At 42.7% G+C, this 23,775-nt stretch overlaps 1 protein-coding gene across 1 annotated transcript in view; it reads left to right on the top strand.

Annotated features, from left to right (window-relative positions):
- Positions 1 to 1,394: 1,394 nt before the first annotated feature.
- Taf3 (TBP-associated factor 3) overlaps positions 1,395 to 23,775 on the top strand; it is a 33,598-nt gene continuing 11,217 nt past the window's right edge. Inside the window, exons 1-5 of the mRNA XM_045742393.2 lie at positions 1,395 to 1,681; positions 3,418 to 3,660; positions 7,305 to 7,437; positions 12,287 to 14,246; positions 18,632 to 18,912. Coding sequence (XP_045598349.1) covers positions 1,516 to 1,681; positions 3,418 to 3,660; positions 7,305 to 7,437; positions 12,287 to 14,246; positions 18,632 to 18,912 — 2,783 coding nt within the window. The 5' untranslated portion in view covers positions 1,395 to 1,515. The remainder of the gene's footprint in view (positions 1,682 to 3,417; positions 3,661 to 7,304; positions 7,438 to 12,286; positions 14,247 to 18,631; positions 18,913 to 23,775) is intronic.

Raw genomic sequence — 23,775 nt, forward strand, 5'->3', positions numbered from 1 at the left:
CCATCTAATTTGTTACAAATTTGGGTATTGTTTATTTTGAGATTTATTTGATTAGAGGATTTATTGCCAAACAGAATATAGAAGGTTTTGTCAATGTTAAGGGTGAGTTTGTTGGCAGTTAGCCACAGATGGACTTTATTTAGCTCAGTATTTACTGTGGCATTTAGAGCAAGGGGATCAGGACTGGAGTAAATGAAGGTTGTGTCGTCAGCAAATAGAATTGGTTTGAGGTGTTGTGAGGCATTTGGAAGGTCATTAATGTAGATGAGAAAGAGGAGAGGGCCAAGTATGCTGCCCTGGGGAACACCAATGTTGATGGGTAGGGTGGGAGAAATTGTATTATTCACAGAAACATATTGGAGCCTGTCAGTAAGGTAGGATTTGAGGTATTGTAGGGAGTGTCCTCTGACTCCATAATGATGTAATTTAAGAAGAAGGTTTTGGTGGTTGACAGTATCAAAAGCTTTACGCAGGTCCACAAACAACCCAACAGGGAACTCATTTTTATCAAGAGCTGTATGAATCGAGTTAAGCATACTAATAAGTGCATCGTTAGTGCTTTTTTTGGGTCTGAAGCCATATTGGCAAGGGCTAAGTATATTGAGTTTGGCTAGATATGAGTAAAGCTGCTTATAGATTAGTTTTTCAAAATTTTTTGACAAGTTTGGCAGGATAGATATAGGTCTGTAGTTGTTAACATCTGTGAGATTACCACATTTGTGGACAGGCGTTACTCTCGCTTTTTTTTAGAATATCTGGGAAGGTTTGGAGTTCAAGTGACTTGTTGAAGAGCAAAGCAATAGCAGGGGCTAAAGATCTGGAGGCTTTTTTGTAAATTAAAGTTGGTATCTCCTCAAGGGCACCAGACTTGGTTTTAAGGGAAAGGATTATCTCATTGACGTCAGTGGAATTAATAGGCTTTAGGTACAGAGACTGTGGATAGTTACCTGAAAGATAGTCCTTAATGTCTGTACTGGAAGATGGAATATCAACTTAATTGAAGTGATAGTGAGTCTTCTTCCGTGTTAATTTCACTACCGATTTTTGTATCATTTGCAAATTTGCAGATGTTGCTACTCAAACCTGAATCTATATTCAATTTCAATGTACCTTCTTGTAAATAAATAAATAAATAAAGAGCCAAAGCGTAACCCCCCGCAAGCACAACTAGGTGAGTACCAAAGCTTGTTAATAAAAAAGTGTTGTTCCTTTAAGATTTAATAAAAGTAACTTACTTTTACTATTTGTTCTCGTATTTTCATTGTAATTTAAACTTAATTAATTGTCTATGATAAATATATCTAGATTTTATAAATTGACAATATTTATAATTTGTGGTGAATTAGTTACAGTTGATGTATAAGGTAAAGAGAGGTGTATTTACCATCAGTTGGGATCAATGCAATATGGCAGACGGCGGAGCCGACGGGTCGTCTCCAGAGTTACACTGATGCTGGCTCTCCCCTACTAGATAACCTTAATAATCCGAGTGATGCAAATATTCCACAGCCAATCATGGCAAGCCAATTTAGAAATGAGATCTTAAAAATATCTGTCGGGCAGATCTGTCAGACGATAGGTTTCCAGGGTGTATATTCCACGCCCCTAGATGTTGTGTGTGACCTTCTTCACCGCTACATGAGTGAGGTGTGTCGCCTCACTCACCGCTACACTGAGCACTGTGAGTATACCCTCTCTACCCCACCTCCTCTCTCCTCTCTCATATGGTCTACTAGAGTATATGAGATGTGTCCTGCCTCACTGGTGCATGATAGGCACTGTGGTTAGTCACGGCACAGCATGCTGCTAACTACCCTAGGCTGATGCCAGCCCTGGCCTGGTAAGGTGAGCTGTGGCCAGTTGATAACATGATAACTACCCACCTTACCACGATAAGCCTCTCTGCTCCAGTTACTGTCATTACCACCCGCCTCACCTGGAAAATCCTTTCCTCTAGTATCCTTACTGTTTCACAAGTTATTTGTTACTAGTTGACAATATATATAAAATATATATTGCTATTGTGTTTTAGTGCCCATCTGTTTCTCCAAAATAATGGACAGACTATATATAGTGTGTGTGTGTATATATTTATATATGTTTCTCTAAGGCTCTTTCTGTTGGCATTGGCCTCTGGAGGGGTCGGGGTTAGGCGCTTCATGCTCTTCTCCGGTGCACAGGTTTCTGCTCTTTTGGTCCTGGTGATAGGTTTGTTCAGTTGCAGCATCTCCTTTTCTGGTGAAGAATGAGACTGCTGCTTTCCAGAGGGGTCGTTGGGTTGTTGATGCTTGATTGGATAGGCTGGAGGTGCATGCATCTGTTGCGGCTCTTCTCCGTTCCTTGCGTGCCACGGCCTCAGTGGCCGGGGACGCGCTTTGGGTTGACCCGGTTTCCCTTTCTTCCCTGCTCCATGGTTCGGGTCTTCCAGGTCGTCTGCAGGATTATTCGGTCCAGCCCGCCTGTGGTCTATCCTCGTGCCCATGACATTCGTAAGTTTGCTGCGCTGGCTGCCATCTTTGGTTATTGGGCTGACATTGGGTTTGGTTGGGCTGACATTCGGGTACAGGGTTTTTGTAGGTCGAACAGTGTCTAGGCCGCTCGCTACCTAGTCATTGTTACTGGCCCTAATCGGGCATGTGTCGCATTGGGTCAACGGTTGCAGCCAGTTATCTCGACTTCGATTTGAGGATCGAGTAGGACCTCCTGGGTAAATCCATCTTGTTTTATCTTTGGTTACTCCAAAGCTCCAGGGAGCCAAAGGGGCTCCCCCAGAAAACCAGTGTTGAATGTAATGAAACTCCAATTTCAGGGTGAGACCTGGAGGCTCCCTGGCAACCCTCCCTCCCTTCCTCCGGTCTTTTCTTTTTCTTTTTTTATCCAGCCTCAACTGAAGGTGTGCATAGCTGGCACAGGGGTCTGGGGCTTCCCCTTTCCCGTCTCGGGGAGGGGGGAGCTGTGCAGACAGCGGCGGGGTGATGGCTGTGACATCATGCTCATTTGCTCGTTTTTCTTTGGGGAGGTTCTGTCCAACAGTTCGGCTTTCAGTAGCAATATTTTAACTAGATAGTTTGTTTTGGGGTGCCTACTTTTCTGGGTGCCTGACCCGGTTGATAGCAGACATGGAATGCTCCCAACCACATGGGGTTTCTATAGGCGGTTGCTCCTTGTGCCACTCTGAGGGGGCCAGATTCTGGCTCGTGGTCCCCGGTAGCCTGAGAACTCTATTCGCTTTGAATGATGCCAGGGTCTAATACATTCATATCACCTGGATATTTCTGGGGGAGCCTCCGAGTCTCGCCCAGTAAATGGCATTTCATTACGTTCAGTGCTGGTTTTTTATGCATTTTTAGCAGGTTAATAAGTTTGCAGATATAAAATTCAATATGCCAGTACTGTTATAAGGTTTTTCATTTGCAGTTGGTCGTACTGAACCCAACCTAGACGACCTGGGTCTGGCATTCCACGACATGGGGATATCTGTGCCGGAACTTGAAGAATACATCAACAACGTTGACTGCCCACCATTTCCCCACTCGCTGCCATCTCTACCTGTACCACGGACTTCCAACCTTAATTTCTTGAAGCCAGGCTCCCGGGAGATATTATCTCGGCCAATCCATATTCACGAGCACTTGCCACCCATGTATCCAGAGAAAGAGGGTGAGTATTTTTTACTTTAAATAATATAATAATTATTTTAAAGGTACTTAAAGATATGATATTAATTACATTGAGATGCACTTAAATGGAATGGTATTGATTACTTTTAGATGCACTTAATGTCATTCATTACTTTGAGATGCATTATAAAGTCCAAGGGACATATACATATATATACAGTAGTGCTGTTCTTGTACTTAACGTGTATACAGTACTAGGGAGGGCTGTCCAGTTTTCTGTGCGTGGGAGGGGTGTGGGTCGCATGCTCCTTGAATAAATTTCAATATATTTGCCCATATTAGAATTACAGTGATATAACACGGATCACAGTTATCACAAAGTGTAAAACCACGTTTAGGAAAGAACAAATACAGTGATGCCATTAGAACTTTGTGTTTAATAGAGAAAAACCACCTCTCACCTGCCCACGTGGGAACGAGTGCCCACACGAGGCTCTACACGAGGCCCAAGTCTACATATACTTACCTCGGTATACTTAGACAATAGTGAACAGTGATACGGTGAATAGTGAATGGTAACAAAACAGGCATAAAGGCTTGAAAGTGTAGGAAAATTGCCAAGTGGAAAATTTAGAACATATAATTCAGTGAATAGTGCGGCAACACACACACACCAGACTCTGTGTACAGGGGCCACGAGGTTTGTGTACACACTCGGTAGGCATTGAAGGGTCGGCTTCCCCCCCCCCCCTTCCTTTACCACTGGTCAGAAACCACCGGTCCACTGCCTTACCACCCCCACTGACCAGAAGCATTATGGTCAGAATGCCTTTAGTAAAGATGTGCACAGAATGCAACAAGGAAGCAGATTATCACCAGAGCTTCGAGTGCCAGCTATGTTCGGCAGCCATTCACAGTAAATGTGCCAACATGTCAAATAATGCCAGGAAAATTGGTCCCAGAAACCACTCGGTGTACTGGTTCTGTGAAAAGGATAATATTACTGTACTGAAAATGATCACAATATTTTATGAAACCCCAGCAGAGCACAGAGAATCACTTCTAACTGCCTGCACGGAAATCTCCAATGTTTTCAAACAAATTGTCAAGGACACCCAGGCAGAGCTAGAATTGGAGCTACATCTCAGCATGCCGGGATCCGGATTGGCGTCGGGGCCGGATGCGACGTTGGCGCCGGGGCCGGATGCGACGTTGGCGCCGGGGCCGGATGCGACGTTGGCGCCGGGGCCGGATGCGACGTTGGCGCCGGGGCCGGATGCGACGTTGGCGCCGGGGCCGGATGCGACGTTGGCGCCGGGGCCGGATGCGACGTTGGCGCCGGGGCCAGATGCGACGTGTTGTGTCATGGTGGTGCACATTGCAACCAGTGTCGTTTTAATAAGTATCATAAAATTTGAAACTCCTGCTTGGTAAATGGGGCACCCATTCGATACCTCAGGCCTCCTGTAAACTGCTGCCCGCAAAAAATTGCAGGCTCCTACATGTGAGCGGGTGGGCCTCAGTTTGGAGAGAGCAACTATGAGTGATGTATATAGCTCTGGCTCATGGTGGCTTCATGCTGCTCGCTTGACACTATATCACTCACAATGGAAGAAATGGACAAGAAACTTAAACTTATGGAATATGACATTGATGATCCTGTGACGGGTTGTGGTATCGCAGCTATACTGAACCAAGATGGTATGGTTCTCCCGCACATAATAAAACAAAAATGCTGCTATTGGCCCTGCAGTGTGTAAGTCGCAGGTGGAAACAAATAAAAATCATCAAATAAATAATTAAACAATTTACTGTAATCTTAATGAACATAAATGCCCCTGAAAATACTTGGCTCTCATGCAATGCAAAAGTGAACAAGTTAGTATGATCTTAAATGTAAAAATAAACTACAGTATAAGCAATGAAGAAAAGCATAAAGATATACTGGTGTACTGAAGACAGCTACCATACCACCATGGCATCAATCACATGAAGTTGGCTGAAGGCGGACGACGGGTGAGAGACACAAAGGTGATCCTAGAGCACTAAGAGAGAGACTGGCTCTCCAGGGAGGCAGCGCCCTTTATATAGTCCGGTGGTGATGACTCCTCCAGTGTCAACGCAAGGTCAACTAGCAAACTGGTCGTTGTGGCTGGCGGTGCCTTTGTGTTGAGCTGCACCACTGTCAGTTGAAGGCGGGTAACTGCTTGTTTGTGGGAACAAACTACTGGTTAGCAGAGGCACCCGGCTTGCCTCTGAGCCGGTCCAGGCCGTGCCAGGCCCTGGGGGGTATGGAGAGGTGGCAGGACTGATGACTCATCTGGGCTGGTGTAGATGTAGACTTCCAGTACAGAGGCATTGAAGGTGAAGGGAAAAGGCAGTTCCACTGCTATGCGGGGGATTCACGTGACAGCTCCTCCCCAAAGCCTTTTCCTAATGCCTGATATGTCGATGCTGGAAGGAGTGTGGAAGCAGAAGGTTCCACTTCATGAACACGTGATAGTGTGTCCGCAACTATGTTGTCTAATCCTTTGATGTAGAAGATCTGGACATTGTAGTTTTGTAGGTACAAGGCCCAACGAAGTAGACGCTGGTTGGAGAATTGTGCTTGCTGTAGAAAACGAAGAGGATTATGATCAGAATAGATGGTGATGGGTTGGTGTCCTTGAAGGTATGGTTCATATCGTTGCAAGCATAGGACGATGGCGAGTAGCTCCTTCTCTATAGTGCTGTAGTTTTGTTGGTGAGGTTTCAGCTTGTAGCTGTAGAAGCTGACTGGAAGGACTTTTCCCTCTCTTTGCTGCTTCAGGACACCTCCAATGCCGGTGCTGCTGGCATCAACATTAAGGATGAAGGGTTGGTTCGCATCTGGAGAGGCAAGAATAGGGTTAGTACACAGCAAAGTGCTGTGTGCTGTGAGCTCGTGCTGCGTGCGTCAGCTTTGGTGGCTCGCTCAATACTGAAGCTCTCGCACCCAAGAATGTTGGCCTGGATTTTTTTCTAGGTGGCATCTGGCAACTATCGGTCCTGGCGGCACTATAGCTGCCCCTATCCCAGGCGGGGCGTTTAAATTATAGCGCTAGACACAAAATCATATATATATGACATGCACGGTTTCGGTTTTGTCACTGAAATCATATATATATGATTTGCTCGGTTTAAGGGTTAACCACTGCACTGCGCAAAATGCCTTTAGGCGCTCTGAGAGTTGTGCTTTTTTTTTTTTTAATTAGGCTATATTTGGATTTGATGTCCAAAGGGTTTGGAATGGATGAGGGAGGTAGAGGGATGGGGAGGTGAAATTCTGGAAGATGATGTGGGTATGAAGAGAGAGGAGGTTTGAAAGTTTGGTGGAGGTTATATTTTAATGTTTTTTAATGTTTTCTTTACTCTGTGTTTTGAAATGGAAATAGTTAAGTTTGGCAACATTGACATTAACTTTACCTGAATATTTATAAAAACAACAAAAATGTCCTTGACAATTGCACTAAGAAGTTTTTGCCAAAACCAGGTGCGCAATGTAGCGGATAAAGAACACAATTACTGGAAACATTCAAAATATTCTAATAATACTTGATTCACTTGACCCAATACACTGATAGTTGCTAAAGATAATTATATTATTATTATATTGTATATGTTTGTATGCATATATACTGTACATTATTTCTTACATGGGTGCAGAAGAGGAACTGGATGTAAAAGTGAATTCTAACCTTGAAGAGGCAATGGGTGAGAGCTCCTCTCCTGCACATTCCCCTCAACCAGCTGTCAAGCGATCCTCGGATAGTGACACGTCTCCTGCTAAGAAGACTAAGTAAGTGCACTTACTGTATCACTAGGATTTGTAGATGTATTTATTTGTCTTCAAAAATACATACCTAGTCCTGCTGTACTTACCTAGTTGCACTCATCTAGTTGTGCTTTTGGGGGTTGAGCTTTGGCTCTTTGTACAGATTCCTGAGCCTACTGGGCTCTATCATATCTACATTTGAAACTGTGTATGGAGTACGCCTCCACCATTTCACTGCCTAATGAGGTAGGTAAAGTAGATAGCATTCCATGTTACCTACTCTGACACTGAAAAAGTTCTTTCTAGCATTTCTGTGGCTTATTTGGGTACTAAGTTTCCACAAGTGTCCCCTTGTTTGCATCCCACTTGTGCTAAACTGTTTATCTTTATCTACCCTATCAATTCCTCTGAGAATTGTAGTGATCATGTCTTCCCTAACTCTTCTGTCTTCCAGTGTCATGAGGTTTGGTTCCAACAGTTTTTCCTCATTGTTCATACCTCTCAGCACAGGGACTAGCCTGGTGGCATACTTCTGAACCTTTTTTAACTTCGTTTTTTGTTTGACTAGACGTGGACTCCAGGCTGGAGCCACATATTCCAGTATTGGTCTGACAAATGAGGCCTCCCATTTGGCCTCAGTCTGGCTCTGTGCATTTTCATGCACTTAGCTCCGATTGTGATTAGTCTTCGTCTCTTGGGTGTTCGGGTTCTGGCCTACCTCGTTGACTAGCTCGTGTGAGCTCCCAGCAGGTCAATGTGTCTGCTAGTCAGGAATCTGTTTTTTCCCAGCTGCCTGATTTGGGTTCCTGGTGGGTTGGCAGAAGTCCCAGTTTGTTCATGCCTAGGTTCGGACTTGGTTAGGTCTTGTTTGGGACACTCGGTTGGCATTGCTCTCCCTGCCTCCAGCGGCCTTGTCCTTCTTGCAGTGCTGCCTTTGTTGGTGTTGAGTTGGGCCAGGTGCCTTGGCAGTTGCTCGACGGCTATGTGGGAGCTTCAACTATGCCCTCTTTGGGTTTCACCTGTGCAGAGTTTGGCTTCAATGAATGAATGTACTGGTTCCTCCAAGGCACCTCCCTTTCACTACTGCAGCGACCTCAGGGTGCAGACTCTGTTGGCCCTTTGTTGGTTACTGCTTTGCCAGCTTTCTATTTAGGCTTTTCAGGGTTCGGTACCTTTCTCTGCACACATTAAATGTATTTACAGACGCCTCGGCTCTCAGCTGGGGCTTTGTCGCCAGCGATCATCAAGCTGGTCGGGAGCATTGGTCTGTACTCCTTTGTCTGGTGCACAGTACAGTGCAGAAGTTTGCGGCCGTGTGACAAGTACTGCAGAAGATTCGGATTCCTCCATGCTCCTTAGTCTGGCTCCATTTGGACTGTTCTCCTGTGGTTCATTGTCTCCACTGTGCTGGGGAGGGGGTTGCTGTAGTCCCTGCTTCTTTGGAGCTGGACATTCACTTTGGAGTCTCTGTGCCATTCATGTTCTGGGAGTGTCCAACGTTCTTTCCTGTCCCAGTTATGTCCCGTCTCCATGGAGTGGACTGTCAGTGACGCCTCCCTCCTCTGGCGCTGCGAGACATTCAGGCACCCAGGGGGCTGGAGGCTGAGCGGACAGCACGCTGGACGCATGATCCTGTGGTCCCGGGTTCGATCCCGGGTGCTGGCGAGAAACAATGGGCAGAGTTTCTTTCACCCTAATGCCTAGCAGTAAATAGGTATCTGGGAGTTAGTCAGCTGTCACGGGAGATATTTCCCCGGCTCCATTTGACAGTCTGTCTGGTGTGTCGTTTCACCTCTGGCCTGCTCATGCGCCGCTGGAGACTGCAGCGAGGTCTCTGGTCTTGGTGCTCCGTTTTTTTTCTTCAGCGAGGTTTACTTGTGTTCCCTTTGGTCCAGGATTGTTTTCTCAAGGCTCTTTTTCCTGGTCTCTCTCCTTCAGGTTGCCATGTTGGTGAGCTTCATATTCTATTTCAGCGCTGGGATTTTTATTCTTTCGGTTCGGTCTTCTACATCTGGGGGTCTATTTGTACGGTTCCAGCCGGTTCTTTCTCTTCTGGTGAAGGTTGAGTAGGTTGGTTTTAGAGGGGTCTGTTAGTGGTTGCTGCTTGATTGGTTTGGCTGAAGGTTCATCATGTTTTGTTCCTGGTAATGGCTCTGTGTCACTACCTTCTTGCCACTGCTTCTGTATTGGTTGGCGCCTTGTTGGTCGATGTTGTTCATTCTGCTCCAAGGCTCGTCTTTCTCAGGTTGTCTGCAGTGTCATTAAGGCTTGCCAACCTGTGCCTTTCCCTCATGCTTGTGACATCCAAAATTATGCCACTCTTTCAGCTGTTTTGCTAGTATTTCCTGGGTAGCTTATATTAGAGTGAGGTTTTTTTTGAAGACTAACCAAGATTCTGGCAGACTGGCTTTTGGTCACTGTTCCTGGACCTCAGAGTCCCTGCGTGTTCTTAGGGCAGTTTCCTAGGTTGACTGTGTCTTGTTAACCCTCCAATTGTCTGTAAGGCTTCACTTCCTGGATATTTTCCCAGTGTGTTGGGAATTATCACACTGTGCCTCTTGTGAGGGATGGTGGGGGGGGGGGGGGGCAAGTTTTGACTATGGTCCCCAGTAGGCCAGACAGAACTCTTGCATCTGATGTGACTTGGTGAAATAGCTTCAGGGTGCCACCAGGGCTCATCCAGAAAGAGCTGTTTCATTACATTGCTGGGTTTTTGGCACTGCACCTGCACTAACCTAAACTCTGACTACCATTGAGCAATAAAAGGTGCAAGAATAAAAAATAAACTGCGAACCATTGTGATATGCAGCAAATTACTTTACTTGACAGAATTTTTTTTATAGAATTCAAACTTTTTCTGATAAATTTGATATGGAGGGTAGACCCATTGCCCTATTGTTTAGAGGGATCCATTATATGGAACTCCAGATTTTGAAGCATGAATTGTATATACATTCTTAACAGTAAATATATGCATACTATTCATGATTTTCAATCCATTTCCAGGTTTTTCAAAAAGTTATACCATGTGCTAAATATTTAACCCTTTTGTTGCTAAGGGCTATTTGGCCATTGTCACCCACAGTCACATAACAAAAAAAAATTTTTTTTTTCTTCTAAACCTTTTAATTTGTGTTCCCTGATCACAGGAAAAATAATAAAAAAATCGTAAGTGGCATATTTTGCCCGCTAGGGGGAGGGGGGAGTCTAGCAAAAAAGATGAGCTGACTCGGCATGCATCAGGAGGTGATCTGCTCAGCCCCAGCTGTCAGGCAGGAGTGATCACAAAGAGATAATTACCTAATTATTTCAATGTGTCTGATTGATTTTTCTTCATTTTTTTGCTGTAATATTATTCAATAGTGTGTAGTGTGATATATTTATATAATAAAATGTGTGAATCATCGCTGTACTCAAAATTATGGTGTGCATATTATCGATTCAATTATTGTGTTCATAAAACAATAAACAAATACTTTGTCAGTTATTACACTATATACACAGGTTATATATAGGTATCTGCATATTTTGTTCACCGTAACAAACCACTAAGTTGATATTGCAAGTCAAAGAGCAGCGAGGAGTGACCACCACATCTGCAAGCCAGCCGCTCGCTGCCACTCCCTCCCTCAATGACTCCTCACTCGCCAACATCCTCCTCCCACCATGCTGTTTTTGCTTTTATTCACTATATACAGACGTTATATATAAGTATCTACATGTTCTGTTCACCATAACTGTTCAACTAAGCTGGTATAGTGCACAAAGAGCATAGTGGCCACCCCAACCCAGTATGACAAATCATGTAGATGTTGCCACCTCCCTCTCCAAAATGGCTTCTTCCCACACTCTTTGCTGTTATTACACTATATATGCAAGTTATATATAAGTATCTACATTTGTGTTCACCATAACGAACCACTAAGTTGGTATGCTGAGTGGCAGTGGCACCCAGTGGCAGCCTGCCATTGGCCGTTACTTCCTCCCTCCCTCCCCTCCCTCCCTCCCTCCCTCACCTCACCTGACTCACCACCATTCTCCTCCCACCATACTGTTTTTGCTTTTATTCACTATATACAGACGTTATATATAAGTATCTGCATGTTTCGTTCACCATAGCGAACAACTAAGCTGGTATAGTGAGTCCAGACAGTAAAAGGTGGTCACACAGAGTCCGCAGACAACGCTACTTCCCTCCCCACCAAGATTACTCCTCCCACTACAGCGCTAATTATCACAACAATCCTGCTATTATCAGAATCCTGGTCATTTTTATCACAGTCAGGGGTCTTCGGTAATACTATCATCGCTAAATAATAGCATGTACATATATATTATGGCATTTTTAGGCGATGCTGTGGTCACACACTGAACAGCAGTGCTGTGAGCTCATGCTGCATGCGTCAGCCTTGGTGGCTCACTCGGTACTGAGGCTCTCACACCCGGGAATGGACCCACGATTTGTTTTTAAAATGGTGTCTGCTTACAAGAGCCCTGGTGAAGGTGAGGTGAACCCTGTGTATCCGCGGGCCGTTTAAATCTTGCGTAGTACTCCAATACGTCACATGACGTGATGCGCAAGTTTGGGTAAGTTACTCAACACGTCATGTGACATGTTGTGCAGTTTAAGGGTTAAACTTATTTTATATTTTACTGTGTGTGAAAATATTTTTCTCACATGTTTGTTCTAATTATTTTAATTTTTTTTATGCCTTAAGGAAACAGATCAGTTTATAAAGTAATACAATATTGTACAGTACTAAAATTTTTAAATATTTCTTCTGTTCATATCTTATCTCCGAGAGACTTTGAACTTTAAAATATTTATATAATAAATTCTTTACAAGTGTAAACTGAATTCATTTTGTTTCAGGTTTTCTTTAGAAGATGAAGGCCAGCCAGTAAGAGAGATAGTGAGTGTGATGATGACCACTTCTGGTTTTATCTCCTCTGCTCGGGAAGGAAAGTTACCAGAGGCACGCTGCCCAAATATTCCCATGGCAATGCCCCGTAGCTCGTCTCCTTCTGTAGCTGGCGCAGCTGGGAAGAAAAAGCTGACAGTGGAGAAATTGATTAGGCAAAAAAATAACCAGGGAGGAACGGGACGACCAATGCCAAACAAGCCTCCACGGCCACTCAAGGTCAAAGTTAAAGACAAATCTAGCAGCAAAGGATTGAAGATACCAAAGGTGCCACTAGTCAGACCACCATCACACCCTCCAACAGGAAATCCTAGTACTCCAGGAGCACTGCCTGTCCCACCCAAGTTGAAAATGCCTACTCCCAAGCTTGCTGTTCCTAAGTTTCCTAGCCCAAAGCCACCTTCCACTCCTAAGATTCCTACATCCAAAACATCTACTCCCAAATTATCTCCTCCAAAGATTCCTACACCTAAGCTCCCAACCCCCAAGACGTCAACCCCCAAGACTTCAACCCCTAAGATTTCAACCCCCAAGACATCAACCCCCAAGACATCAACCCTCAAAACATCAACCCCCAAGACATCAACCCCTAAGACTTCAACCTCTAAGATTAAGGTTCCAAAACCACCTAAAACTCCAAAATCAGAAGCCAAGAAGTCCTCTAACCTAAAGGCCAAAGACCCAGGAAAGGATGGTGAATCAAAGAAGGTAAAGAAAGAGAAGGAACCAGGGAAAAAACCCAAGGAAAGTAAAAAAGAGAAAGATCCCACAAAGAAACCCAAGGAGCCCAAAAAGGACAAGGATGGCAAAAAAGAGAAAGAGTCTAAAAAAGACAAGGAAATTAAAAAGGAAAAAGAAAACAAAAAAGAGAGAGAGCGAGAACGAGAATTGATCTTGGCTTTGGCATCATCCTCGGCTGTCACAGTGACATCAATACCAGCGCCTACTAAAGCACAAGATATGTCAATGCAAGACAAGGCTGAAGGTAAATCAAAATTGAGTATTTTCAAGAAAATCAACAAACCTAAAGATACTAAAGACCAGGATCGGCCAGGGGAGCGTGATGCCCAGCAGTCTCGTGATAGTTCTCCAGATCTTATGATAGATGAAACTCCTACTAGATTAGTGCAGCGTCGACCCCCAGAGGAACTAACTGTAATGGACACCCCAGGTCATCGACTGGAGACATCAATGGATGATATGGTTAGATCACCTGCCGATTTCTCTTCATACCAGGATGACATGTCACCTCCCGGAACCCCTTCAACTCCTAGAACTCCTGAAATACCACATATTCCCATTCGTAAATCTTCAGAAAAGCGCAAGGGGAAAGAAAGGACAAAGGAAAAGAGACCAAAGAAGGACCGTTCAAAATCACCAAAATGTGGGTTCAGCCCTTCTCATCGAGAAGTTTGTGAATTTGATACTCCTGAGCGTCCAAAAACTCCAGAAGTTGGTTTGCCCATAGGGAATCTTGTAGGAGGTTCTACTATCCCCTTCTCACTTCCACCTTTCCCTTCTGCCCCAGGGTTTATTCCTCCATTTTCTAGGTTTCCCTTTATTCCACCATTTGGTGGTCCCCCACCTCGCCCAGGCTTGTCCCATCCACCCATGCCTGACCTTCGCTTACCCCCAAACCCTTTTCTTCCAAGACCCCCCATGAAACGTCAGCTGGATGATGACCATTTAATGTCCTTAGATGAAGCTGAAAATCTAGAAAGGCCTTTAACCCCAAGACATGCCCGTGACTCCAGCCCCCTTCCGGTGACCAGTCATCCATCCCCTTTGCGGTCACCATCTCCCACTCAACTGCCAGTAACTCCTCCTCGCCCTCGGACACCTGCTCATCACTCTCCTCCACCTATGCCTAAAATGAAAATGGAGAAATTAGAAAAAATTGACAAAGAAAAGGTAATAATTTTATATATATATATATATATATATATATATATATATATATATATATATATATATATATATATATATATATATATATATATATATATATATATATATATATTATATATATATATATATATATTATATATATATATTATATTATATATATATATATATATATATATATATATATATATATATATATATATATATATATATATATATATATATATATATATATATATATATATATATATATATATATATATATATATATATATATATATATATATATATATATATATATATATATATATATATATATATATATATATATATATATATATATATATATATATATATATATAATTATATATATTAGTATATTTTGGTAGCAGTCTTTCCTGTAGACATATATTATTAAATATGACCGAAAAAGTAAGATTAATAATTCTAACACGAATTTTCTCAATCTTTCGTACATTACGCTTCACTGTTGGAGGTAAATCAAATATCAATTCTCCAAAATTCATTTTTATTTCTAGTCTGACGCGACACGGGCGCGTTTCGTAAAACTTATTACATTTTCAAAGACTTTTTAGTTCACAAATACACAACTGATTAGAACTTACGTATCTCCGATTTTATATCTACATTTGAGTGAGGTGGGAGGGGTGATATGGCATTAACACAAGACAGAACAAGAGGGGATATTAATAGGGTATTAAAAGTATCAACACAAGACAGAACACAAACAATGGGTATTGAATAGAAGTGTTTGTAGAAAGCCTATTGGTCCATATTTCTTGATGCTTCTATATTGGAGCGGAGTCTTGAGGTGGGTAGAATATAGTTGTGCAATAATTGGCTGTTGATTGCTGGTGTTGACTTCTTGATGTGTAGTGCCTCGCAAACGTCAAGCCGCCTGCTATCGCTGTATATATCGCTGTATCTATCGATGATAAACAACACAGAAATCATCGATAGATACAGCGATAGCAGGCGGCTTGACGTTTGCGAGGCACTACACATCAAGAAGTCAACACCAGCAATCAACAGCCAATTATTGCACAACTATATTCTACCCACCTCAAGACTCCGCTCCAATATAGAAGCATCAAGAAATATGGACCAATAGGCTTTCTACAAACACTTCTATTCAATACCCATTGTTTGTGTTCTGTCTTGTGTTGATACTTTTAATACCCTATTAATATCCCCTCTTGTTCTGTCTTGTGTTAATGCCATATCACCCCTCCCACCTCACTCAAATGTAGATATAAAATCGGAGATACGTAAGTTCTAATCAGTTGTGTATTTGTGAACTAAAAAGTCTTTGAAAATGTAATAAGTTTTATGAAACGCGCCCGTGTCGCGTCAGACTAGAAATAAAAATGAATTTTGGAGAATTGATATTTGATTTACCTCCAACAGTGAAGCGTAATGTACGAAAGATTGAGAAAATTCGTGTTAGAATTATTAATCTTACTTTTTCGGTCATATTTAATAATTATATATATATATATATATATGTCGTACCTAGTAGCCAGAACGCACTTCTCAGCCTACTATGCAAGGCCCGATTTGCCTAATAAGCCAAGTTTTCATGAATTAAAGTTTTTTTGACTACCTAACCTACCTAACCTACCTAACTTTTCTGCTACCTAACCTAACCTAACCTTTAAAGATTGGTTAGGTTAGGTTAGGTAGGGTTGGTTAGGTTCGGTCATATATCTTCGTTAATTTTAACTACAATAAAAAAAATGACCTCATACATAATGGAATAGGTAGCTTTATCATTTCATAAGAAAAAAATTAGATAAAATATTTTAATTCAGGAAAACTTGGCTTATTAGGCAAATCGGGCCTTGCATAGTAGGCAGAGAAGTGCGTTCTGGCTACTAGGTACGACATATATATATATATATATATATATTTGTTTTATTTACATATATACATATATAGTGTATTTGTTTTATTTAAAGTTTGTTACAAAAAAGGAGTTACACATATGGTAGAAAGACGAGTATCATAAGTTGTCGAGTTCCTCCAGCTCCTCAGATGGCGGGCAGGAACCCTGAATGCAGTGGGCATTTCCCCTCTGTATCGCCACGCTGAGGCACTGGAAAAGGAAGCTGGCAGCTCTAGGGGTCTCTAGTTGTTTCAATGAGCCTGGAACCCAGTTCCTTAAAACAACTGGTGTCACTCTTACCCCAGGTACTGAGTGTCTCAGAAAGTAATGGGGACAAAATTGTAGTGGTGATCAGTTCTCTGTACTTAAGGGATTTGGCTGATTCCCTGTGAGTGGCAGCGCCACCCGGTTGTGCAACACTGAAGTCAATGGAGGTGTTAGCCAGGGTTGAGAGGTTGAGAGGTTGAGAGGCATGTGTAGTCCCATACCAACTGCTTGCCATTCTTCCAGGGATGATGTCGTTAACTTCACTGTGCCTCGAGTGCCATCCTCCCTGTGCTTTGGCAGAGTAGGCCATGGTGCCCGTACCTGTTGGCCACCATCTCGCTGCAAATACACCTATATTTGGTGTGGATTGGGGTAGCAAGGCGAAGGGTCACAGAAATTCGGAGGGTGTTTGGTGTGAGTCGTGTGCCAGTTGCCGACATTGGGGTTGCTAACAGAAAATCCCCTGAATGTGGGGCTGCTACTGCTGTGAGGCGAGCAATGTCGTGTTGTGTTGTTGCAGCATCCAGGCACTCTGCAGCAAATTGGTTTACAATGGGGGCTATCCCAGCTGGATTGCTTGTGGGGTTTTGAGGGTGGTGGTTGAGGTGATGGGCTTGCACAAGAGGCCCATTCGGTGGCACGGCATATAAAATTGGGATCGTGTACACCTGCCAGCTGATGTAAGTAGGCAGGTAGAATTTCCTTCTCAAGATCATTGGATGCCGAGGAGGAGGACAGGAAGGCTCGCACAGCGATTTGTGTTCCTGTTCGAACTCTGAGGCCCCCCCCCCCAAGTCTTATGGGATGAGAGGCTTGTTTCCACTGTAGGTCATCAAGAGAGGTTTGAGGGCTTTTTCTCACATTGATTTCAGTAGCATGTCATACGCTCCAAGTTTTCGGCTACTGTAGGATAGTGAACACCTTGGAAAGTAGTTTAACCTGGGAAGGGACAGACATCTGGTGATGAGGTAAAGTGCATCATGGATATCAATATCCTCAATCTTTCCATCCATCCTCTTAAGGTCGGCGATTTTCTTATCAAGGACCTCAGCGATGGCTTTTAACCCCAGACGGGGGCTCCTAGGATTGTGCCGTCTTCAGGTTTAATTATATGGATATTTGGCAGAACATCCTCTATTCTCTCTATGATGCCCTGATTGGAACATATTATTTCACATTTAGAAGGGTTCAGGGTGAGGCCTAAAATTGCACCTTGCTCTTTGATTTTTCTGATGTCCTCCAGGAGGGAGTCTTGGAAACCAGCTAGGGTACCATCATCCAAGAACCAAATGTTAGGCTTGCTGGACAGGACTTCTGTGACTTGTTTGATGACTAAGTAGAAAAGGAGAGGAGCAAGGGGGTCATTCCCTTGAGTAGATGCAAGGGCGTCCACCCTGTTGGACGCCTTCTCGCGAGTCAATTTCATATTCACCAAAAAGTGACTTTAGATTCATACTGTAGCATGAGTGTACAAAAGGGTAGAGGGAAGGGAAATGACAATGAACCTCACGGAGTACAGCATCCCTCCACACCAAATTGAAGGCATTTTTTAAATCCAGCTTGATCAGGGCCTTTTCGTCTGTGATGTTAGCAACAAATGCTTTAGCTGCATGAGCTGCCGCCTCGCACCGTTGTGGAATGACGAACCCAAGCTGTTTTGGCTTTAACAAATTTGCTATTGCCTCGCTAACTGTTCTTGCAGCAGTCTTTGTGATGAGACGCCGGAGGGAATTCCCCACAGCTATTGGTCTGATCCCTCTATCCTTTTTCTTTAGAGCACAGAGAGATGCAAGAATTTCTCGATTAGTCAAATACCATTTCCATTGCATCAATTACTAAACAGGTAGGAAATCATTCATCGCATTTGATATTGCGGTGAATGAGATTCCTTTGGAGTGGATTCACAACACCATATTTGGACATAACATGGTTGATCAAGTACGTTGAAATAAAAAGCTAGGAGTGGCTATAAACCGTACCTTTGTAACCTTATAGAACTTCAATTGCAAAGAGTTATGTAATTCTTTATTAAAGTTACGTTGACATATCCATTGTATATAATTATATAAAGTGCAAACCATAGGATTAGCAATCTTCTTTGATAGTACTGTGCAGTGTTCAGTTAGGTGGTAGTGAGATGTCCAGATAGTTAGGTGGTACTGTGCAATGTTCACAGAGCTTGTCTATCATATACATTTAATTAATTTTGGCTTTTCAGAAGAAAGAACACAAAAAGGAGAAAAAAGAAAAGGAAAAGGAGAAGGAAAAGGAAAAAGTTAAGAAAAAGAAAGACAAGAAAGATAAAGAAAAGGAGAAATCTGATAAAAAGAAAGAGAAGGAGAAGACAAAGTTGGAGAAAAAGGAGAAGAAAGTAAAAAAGGAGAAGGATGAGGGTACCAGCGTTCCAAGAATCACAATGAAGATAGCATCAACTTCGGGAAGCTCTCCCCCGGGTCCTTCCACCCTCCGGCCACTGGACACTGCCCCCGCACCCAAACTGTGAGTGGTGTGTTAGTTCTCTTGTTGCATTATGCACTAGTCTTATGAATAAAAACCAACATGAATAAAAACCTAATTCTTGTCTTGGTTTTTAAACCTGAGAGATGCCTCCTTAAGATTAATATTATAAATTCAATGCGTTACTGTACCATACCACATTATTATTATTAGTGTTACTTTAATTGTTGTTGCAATTGTTATTATTGTTAGATTATATACTTTAGTGTTCAAGTTTTATTTTTACAACAATAGATTAAACAAGGATCATGTTAGCAGTATTATGGTAATAATAATAATAATAATAATAATAATAATGATTCCAATAATACAGTCTAATGGTCTTGGTTGGTAAAAAGATGTGGTTAGTATATAAGAGTTTTGCTTGAAGTTGTGTTATTTTTATCTTGTACATACATTAAGACAAAGTTCTAAGGATTCCTAAATCAAATACCGTAGAAATATATTAGTTTCATGTAATTTTAGAATTAATATAATATAAACAAATATTCAGATGTGAGAAGGCTAGTTGAAGTATGTATGTTTTGAAGAAAGTGTTGTACAATTGTGGGGCATGTTTAGAGCTGAAGCTGTAGATGAGCATTAGTTCTCCCCTACTCATATCTCTAGATAAAATTTGCTTGCTTTAATGTTTGTGAAAAACAAGCATGAAGGTCTATCACTCTTTGCCTTCAATAACTAGTAATATACATATTCAATAACCTTTCAACTTCTCAATCTAAGTAATTACATGAACACACACACCTTTGCTGGGGAGATATATAACCACCCACCCTATAAACATATGTGATTGGCAAACTACAACATTTACTTGGTGCTAAATTGGGTAGCACAGATATTGTTAGTTGCTGCAGGGGTTCAAGATTCATCTTGGCTATACAGTTATTCTAGGAAACTGTTTCAAGATTGGTTTGTGTATCGCTCTTCCGGGTGTTGATCGAGGGACAGTTGGGTGTTTTCTGATACAGCTGTATCGTTTGCCCTGCGATCATCTCATTACAGCGATGATCGTGTTGTTACTGCAATGTGTTCTGTTTTCAGTAAACCTTTGAATACATGGCATATCAATGATCTGAAACAGATTCTTTATGAATATGACACCACCAACTAGCAATATATCAGATGTTACCCTAACCCTGTGGGAAGGGGGGGTTGTCTTAACGGCTGAGTGGACATTGCTCGGAATTCGTAGTCCTGTGGTTTCGGGTTCGATCCCCGGCGGAGGCGGAGACAAATGGGTAGAGTTTCTATCATCCTGATGCCCCTGTTCACCTAGCAGTAAATAGGTACCTGGGAGTTAGACAGCTGCTACAGGCTGCTTCCTAGGCCTAGAGATGTGTAACACAAAGGAGGCCTGGCCGAGGACCGGGCTGCGGGGACGCTAAGCCCCAAAATCATCTCAAGATAACCTAACCCCACTGGACTTTGAAGTAGCCATAGACAGCATCCCATATACTCTGCACCAGGCTCGGACTGTATTCATTGTTCATTCTTTGTTCATCAGGAATTGCAAAAAATTACTATCGGTTCCCCTGTTTAGAGGATACTTTCACAGGTCCTAAACATCCTTTGGGGATGAAGTGTAGATACTGGTGTTATCCCTGACATTCTTAAAGAGAGAGATTGCACCACTTCACAAAGGAGGTAGTAAAGGTGATGTAAAAAAATTATAGACCAATAGCTCTAATGTTGCATTATTGGCATTATTGTTTTGAGTTTGCAATACTTTGCAATTGTTACATATCGTTTTGCCATCATAAATGTGTTGAACGAAGGTACATGCTGTAATTTAGCTGTTTGCCAGTACATAGACATGTTTGGCATCTTCTCAATGCCCATCAGTATTGTCGGTCCCAAATATCTGGCAAGCTCCTTTACACTCACTTTATCCCACTCATTGTTTGTGCTGTTAGAAGTTTTGGAAATGCTTTGTGATACAGACAAGTTGGTTTCATATACCATATCTTTCAGCCAGTCTCTCGTAATAAATAACTGTAAAAATCCCAGAAGGGTGCTTGGCACTGGCACAGTCATGCCTGGTGTTCCAGTAAAACTCTACAAAATGTGCAGTGTTGTCAGTAGACCAGGCCTCACCAGAACTGGTGCATGGGGTACGTGCGGTATGAGTTCTAATAGCAGGGCCTGCACGGGTGGCGGTATCAACATCATCATCATCCTCACCTGCCGTTTCAGTTTCATTCACCTCACTATCTACATCACTGTCACTTTCAGCACTTTCAAGATCATGATCAGAAAATTTTTCAACTAAAGCTTGTAATTTTGTTGGTGTGAGTTTCACTTTTCTCTACTTTTGGCAAACACTACTTAGCTTTTCCCTCACAAGACTTGTTTATTTCCTCTGCTTTCATCATGTACTGGCTCTGTTCTTGATCACTGTCCATCTTGGAGTAAATGTAGTGTGTTTATAAAGGCACTAACAAATAAAGCTGTGTAAAAATATCCAGAACGGGCACATGTTTTTGCACGAGGGGAGGCCGCAGCGGTCAGGAACATGAACACGCAACAATAGGCCTACCGTGTGGGTGCCATGATGCCACATGGGCCATCACAGAAAATGGGAAGACGTTGGTGAACTTATTAAAACAAGTCCCATAATCAGCAAAAAAATGGATTTTTAACAAATATTTTAATTTGGGATGCAGTGTGTGTCCTCCCCAGACTGAGTAAGTATACAGTGGAACCTCGGTTGACAACTGCCCTAGAAGACATTTTTTGGAACACAACGTCAATTTCGTTGTAAAATTTGAATTGGTACACGACGGTTTACTTGGAAGACGATGTCTGTTCATATGCATATGGGTGGAATTGAGCGCGTGGTGCTGGGGGCGCGGAGCAAGGTGTTATCAGTTTGTTTACCTTGAATTCTTCGTTAAGAATTTCATTGTTTTTCTGCTTTTTGTTTTCTGAACAGTAAAGTTCTTATTATATATCACACCATGAGTCCCAGGATGGTGAGGGGGACTGGATGGATGGATGGTGGGGGAACTGGATCAATATATGGAGGGGTGAACTGTATGGATGGATGTGGGGTGGAGGGGGACTGGATGGATGGATGTTGGAGGGGGACTGAATGGATAGGAAGGGGGGACTGGATGGATGGAGAAACTGGATGGATGGGAAGGGGGACTGGATGGATGGATGGTGGATGGGGACTGGATGGATGGATGGATGGTGGATGGGGACTGGATGGATGGATGGTGGGAGGGACCACTCACACCATCCCCCACACCACCCACACCATCCCCCCCCCCCCCCCTCACCCCTCACCATTGACACCAGGTGCTCATTCAACATGCCCGACAAAAAAAAAACCTAACCCCCCTAATACATCCCCCTTACCACTGACACACACCCATTTATTATGTATTCTTCATTTTGAATAAGGAATATGATAGAGCGATGTGTTACAAGCCACTGAAATGGTAAAATTTTGTCTCTTAATTCTGTGAAAAACCTGGAAGCAGCTATGTGGCGTGAGAGTGAGCGGTCGCCATAATAGATGGGTTGACAGGTCTCGGCTCACACCATCCAGGAACCCCCCACCCCCACCCACCTCCCAGCGACACCCTGGTACCCCAGCCACACAATGCCTCCCTCGGCTGTTGTTTTTACACCCCAATTGTTTTAAAAATTCTATGAAAAGGAAATGTGTTCCAACTGTTTAAAATACTGTATATATCACAATTTTCACCATTATTATTGCTTCAATATGACGTTTTTCTAATAAAAAGATTATTTTCAGTGTAGATAATGCAATAATTATCATTAAATTAGTTAGAGACCAGGTCAGGTGGAGAAGTGAGGGTGGGGGGGGGGCTGGAGATGAGCATGCCACGCTAGCCACGTGTTGCCTCTACAGCCTCTACTAACACCACTATTACTTCAGCTTATCTTGACAACTTCTACCACTGACAACTTACCTCTTATGAGAATACATAACTTACACCACTTGCCCCCAAAAATAAACCCTAACTACTGACACCGCTTGTCCCTTGACAACAACTCTCTCACCAATGCCCCCCTCACCATTTCAGCTCATTGTCAGCTGTGTGGCTGACAACCTGCCTCCCATGAGAATACGTAACTTACACCACTTGCCCCCCAAAATAAACCCTAACTTCTGACACCACTTGTCCCTTGACAACAACTCTCTCACCAATGCCCCTGACACCATTTTATCAGCATTTTTATCGCCATTTCTCCCTAGAAACAATGGGTAAGGATAATAAAACACTGTATAACAGTTTACACTTTAGCAAATCATAGTCGATGACAGCCAGCTCCAACGCTCGGCTTCGGTGACCGCTTGGACGAACATTCCTCGCTTAATCGAACATTTGTATGTTCCAGTAAACATTTGGTACCGAATTCAATTTGTTCTGCTCTTCCGGGAATTCGATAGAGCGGGGTTTGTTAGACTGAGGAAGCACTGAATTGTAGTACAGATTGATGATAGTGAGTGGTGTCCCAAGGAACGTAAAAGTGTAGTGCTTTGGAAAAATAGGCGAGATAATACGAATGTACAAAGTGTAGTGAAAAATTGGATGAGAAAAAGTGACCCTGGTATTTACAGTGCAGACAAAAACATTCAAGATGGCCACCAGCAAGAAAACACCCAAAACAGAGCTAGATTTTGGAGGTTTTAATGAAGAAAACATTGATATAAGCAGTCTACACAACAAACTGGCAAAATTAGATATTATAGAGAACTATCATGTAGAAATAATCAGTAAATTGAAAGAAAGTAATGAGCACTTGAGTGGCAAGGTTTTAGGTCTTGAGGGGTCAGTGAAAGACTTTATGCAAGGACAAGAATCAACTGGA

The sequence above is a fragment of the Procambarus clarkii genome, chromosome 11 (assembly GCF_040958095.1).
Source record: "Procambarus clarkii isolate CNS0578487 chromosome 11, FALCON_Pclarkii_2.0, whole genome shotgun sequence".
In the NCBI taxonomy this organism is placed as follows: Eukaryota; Metazoa; Arthropoda; class Malacostraca; order Decapoda; family Cambaridae; genus Procambarus; species Procambarus clarkii.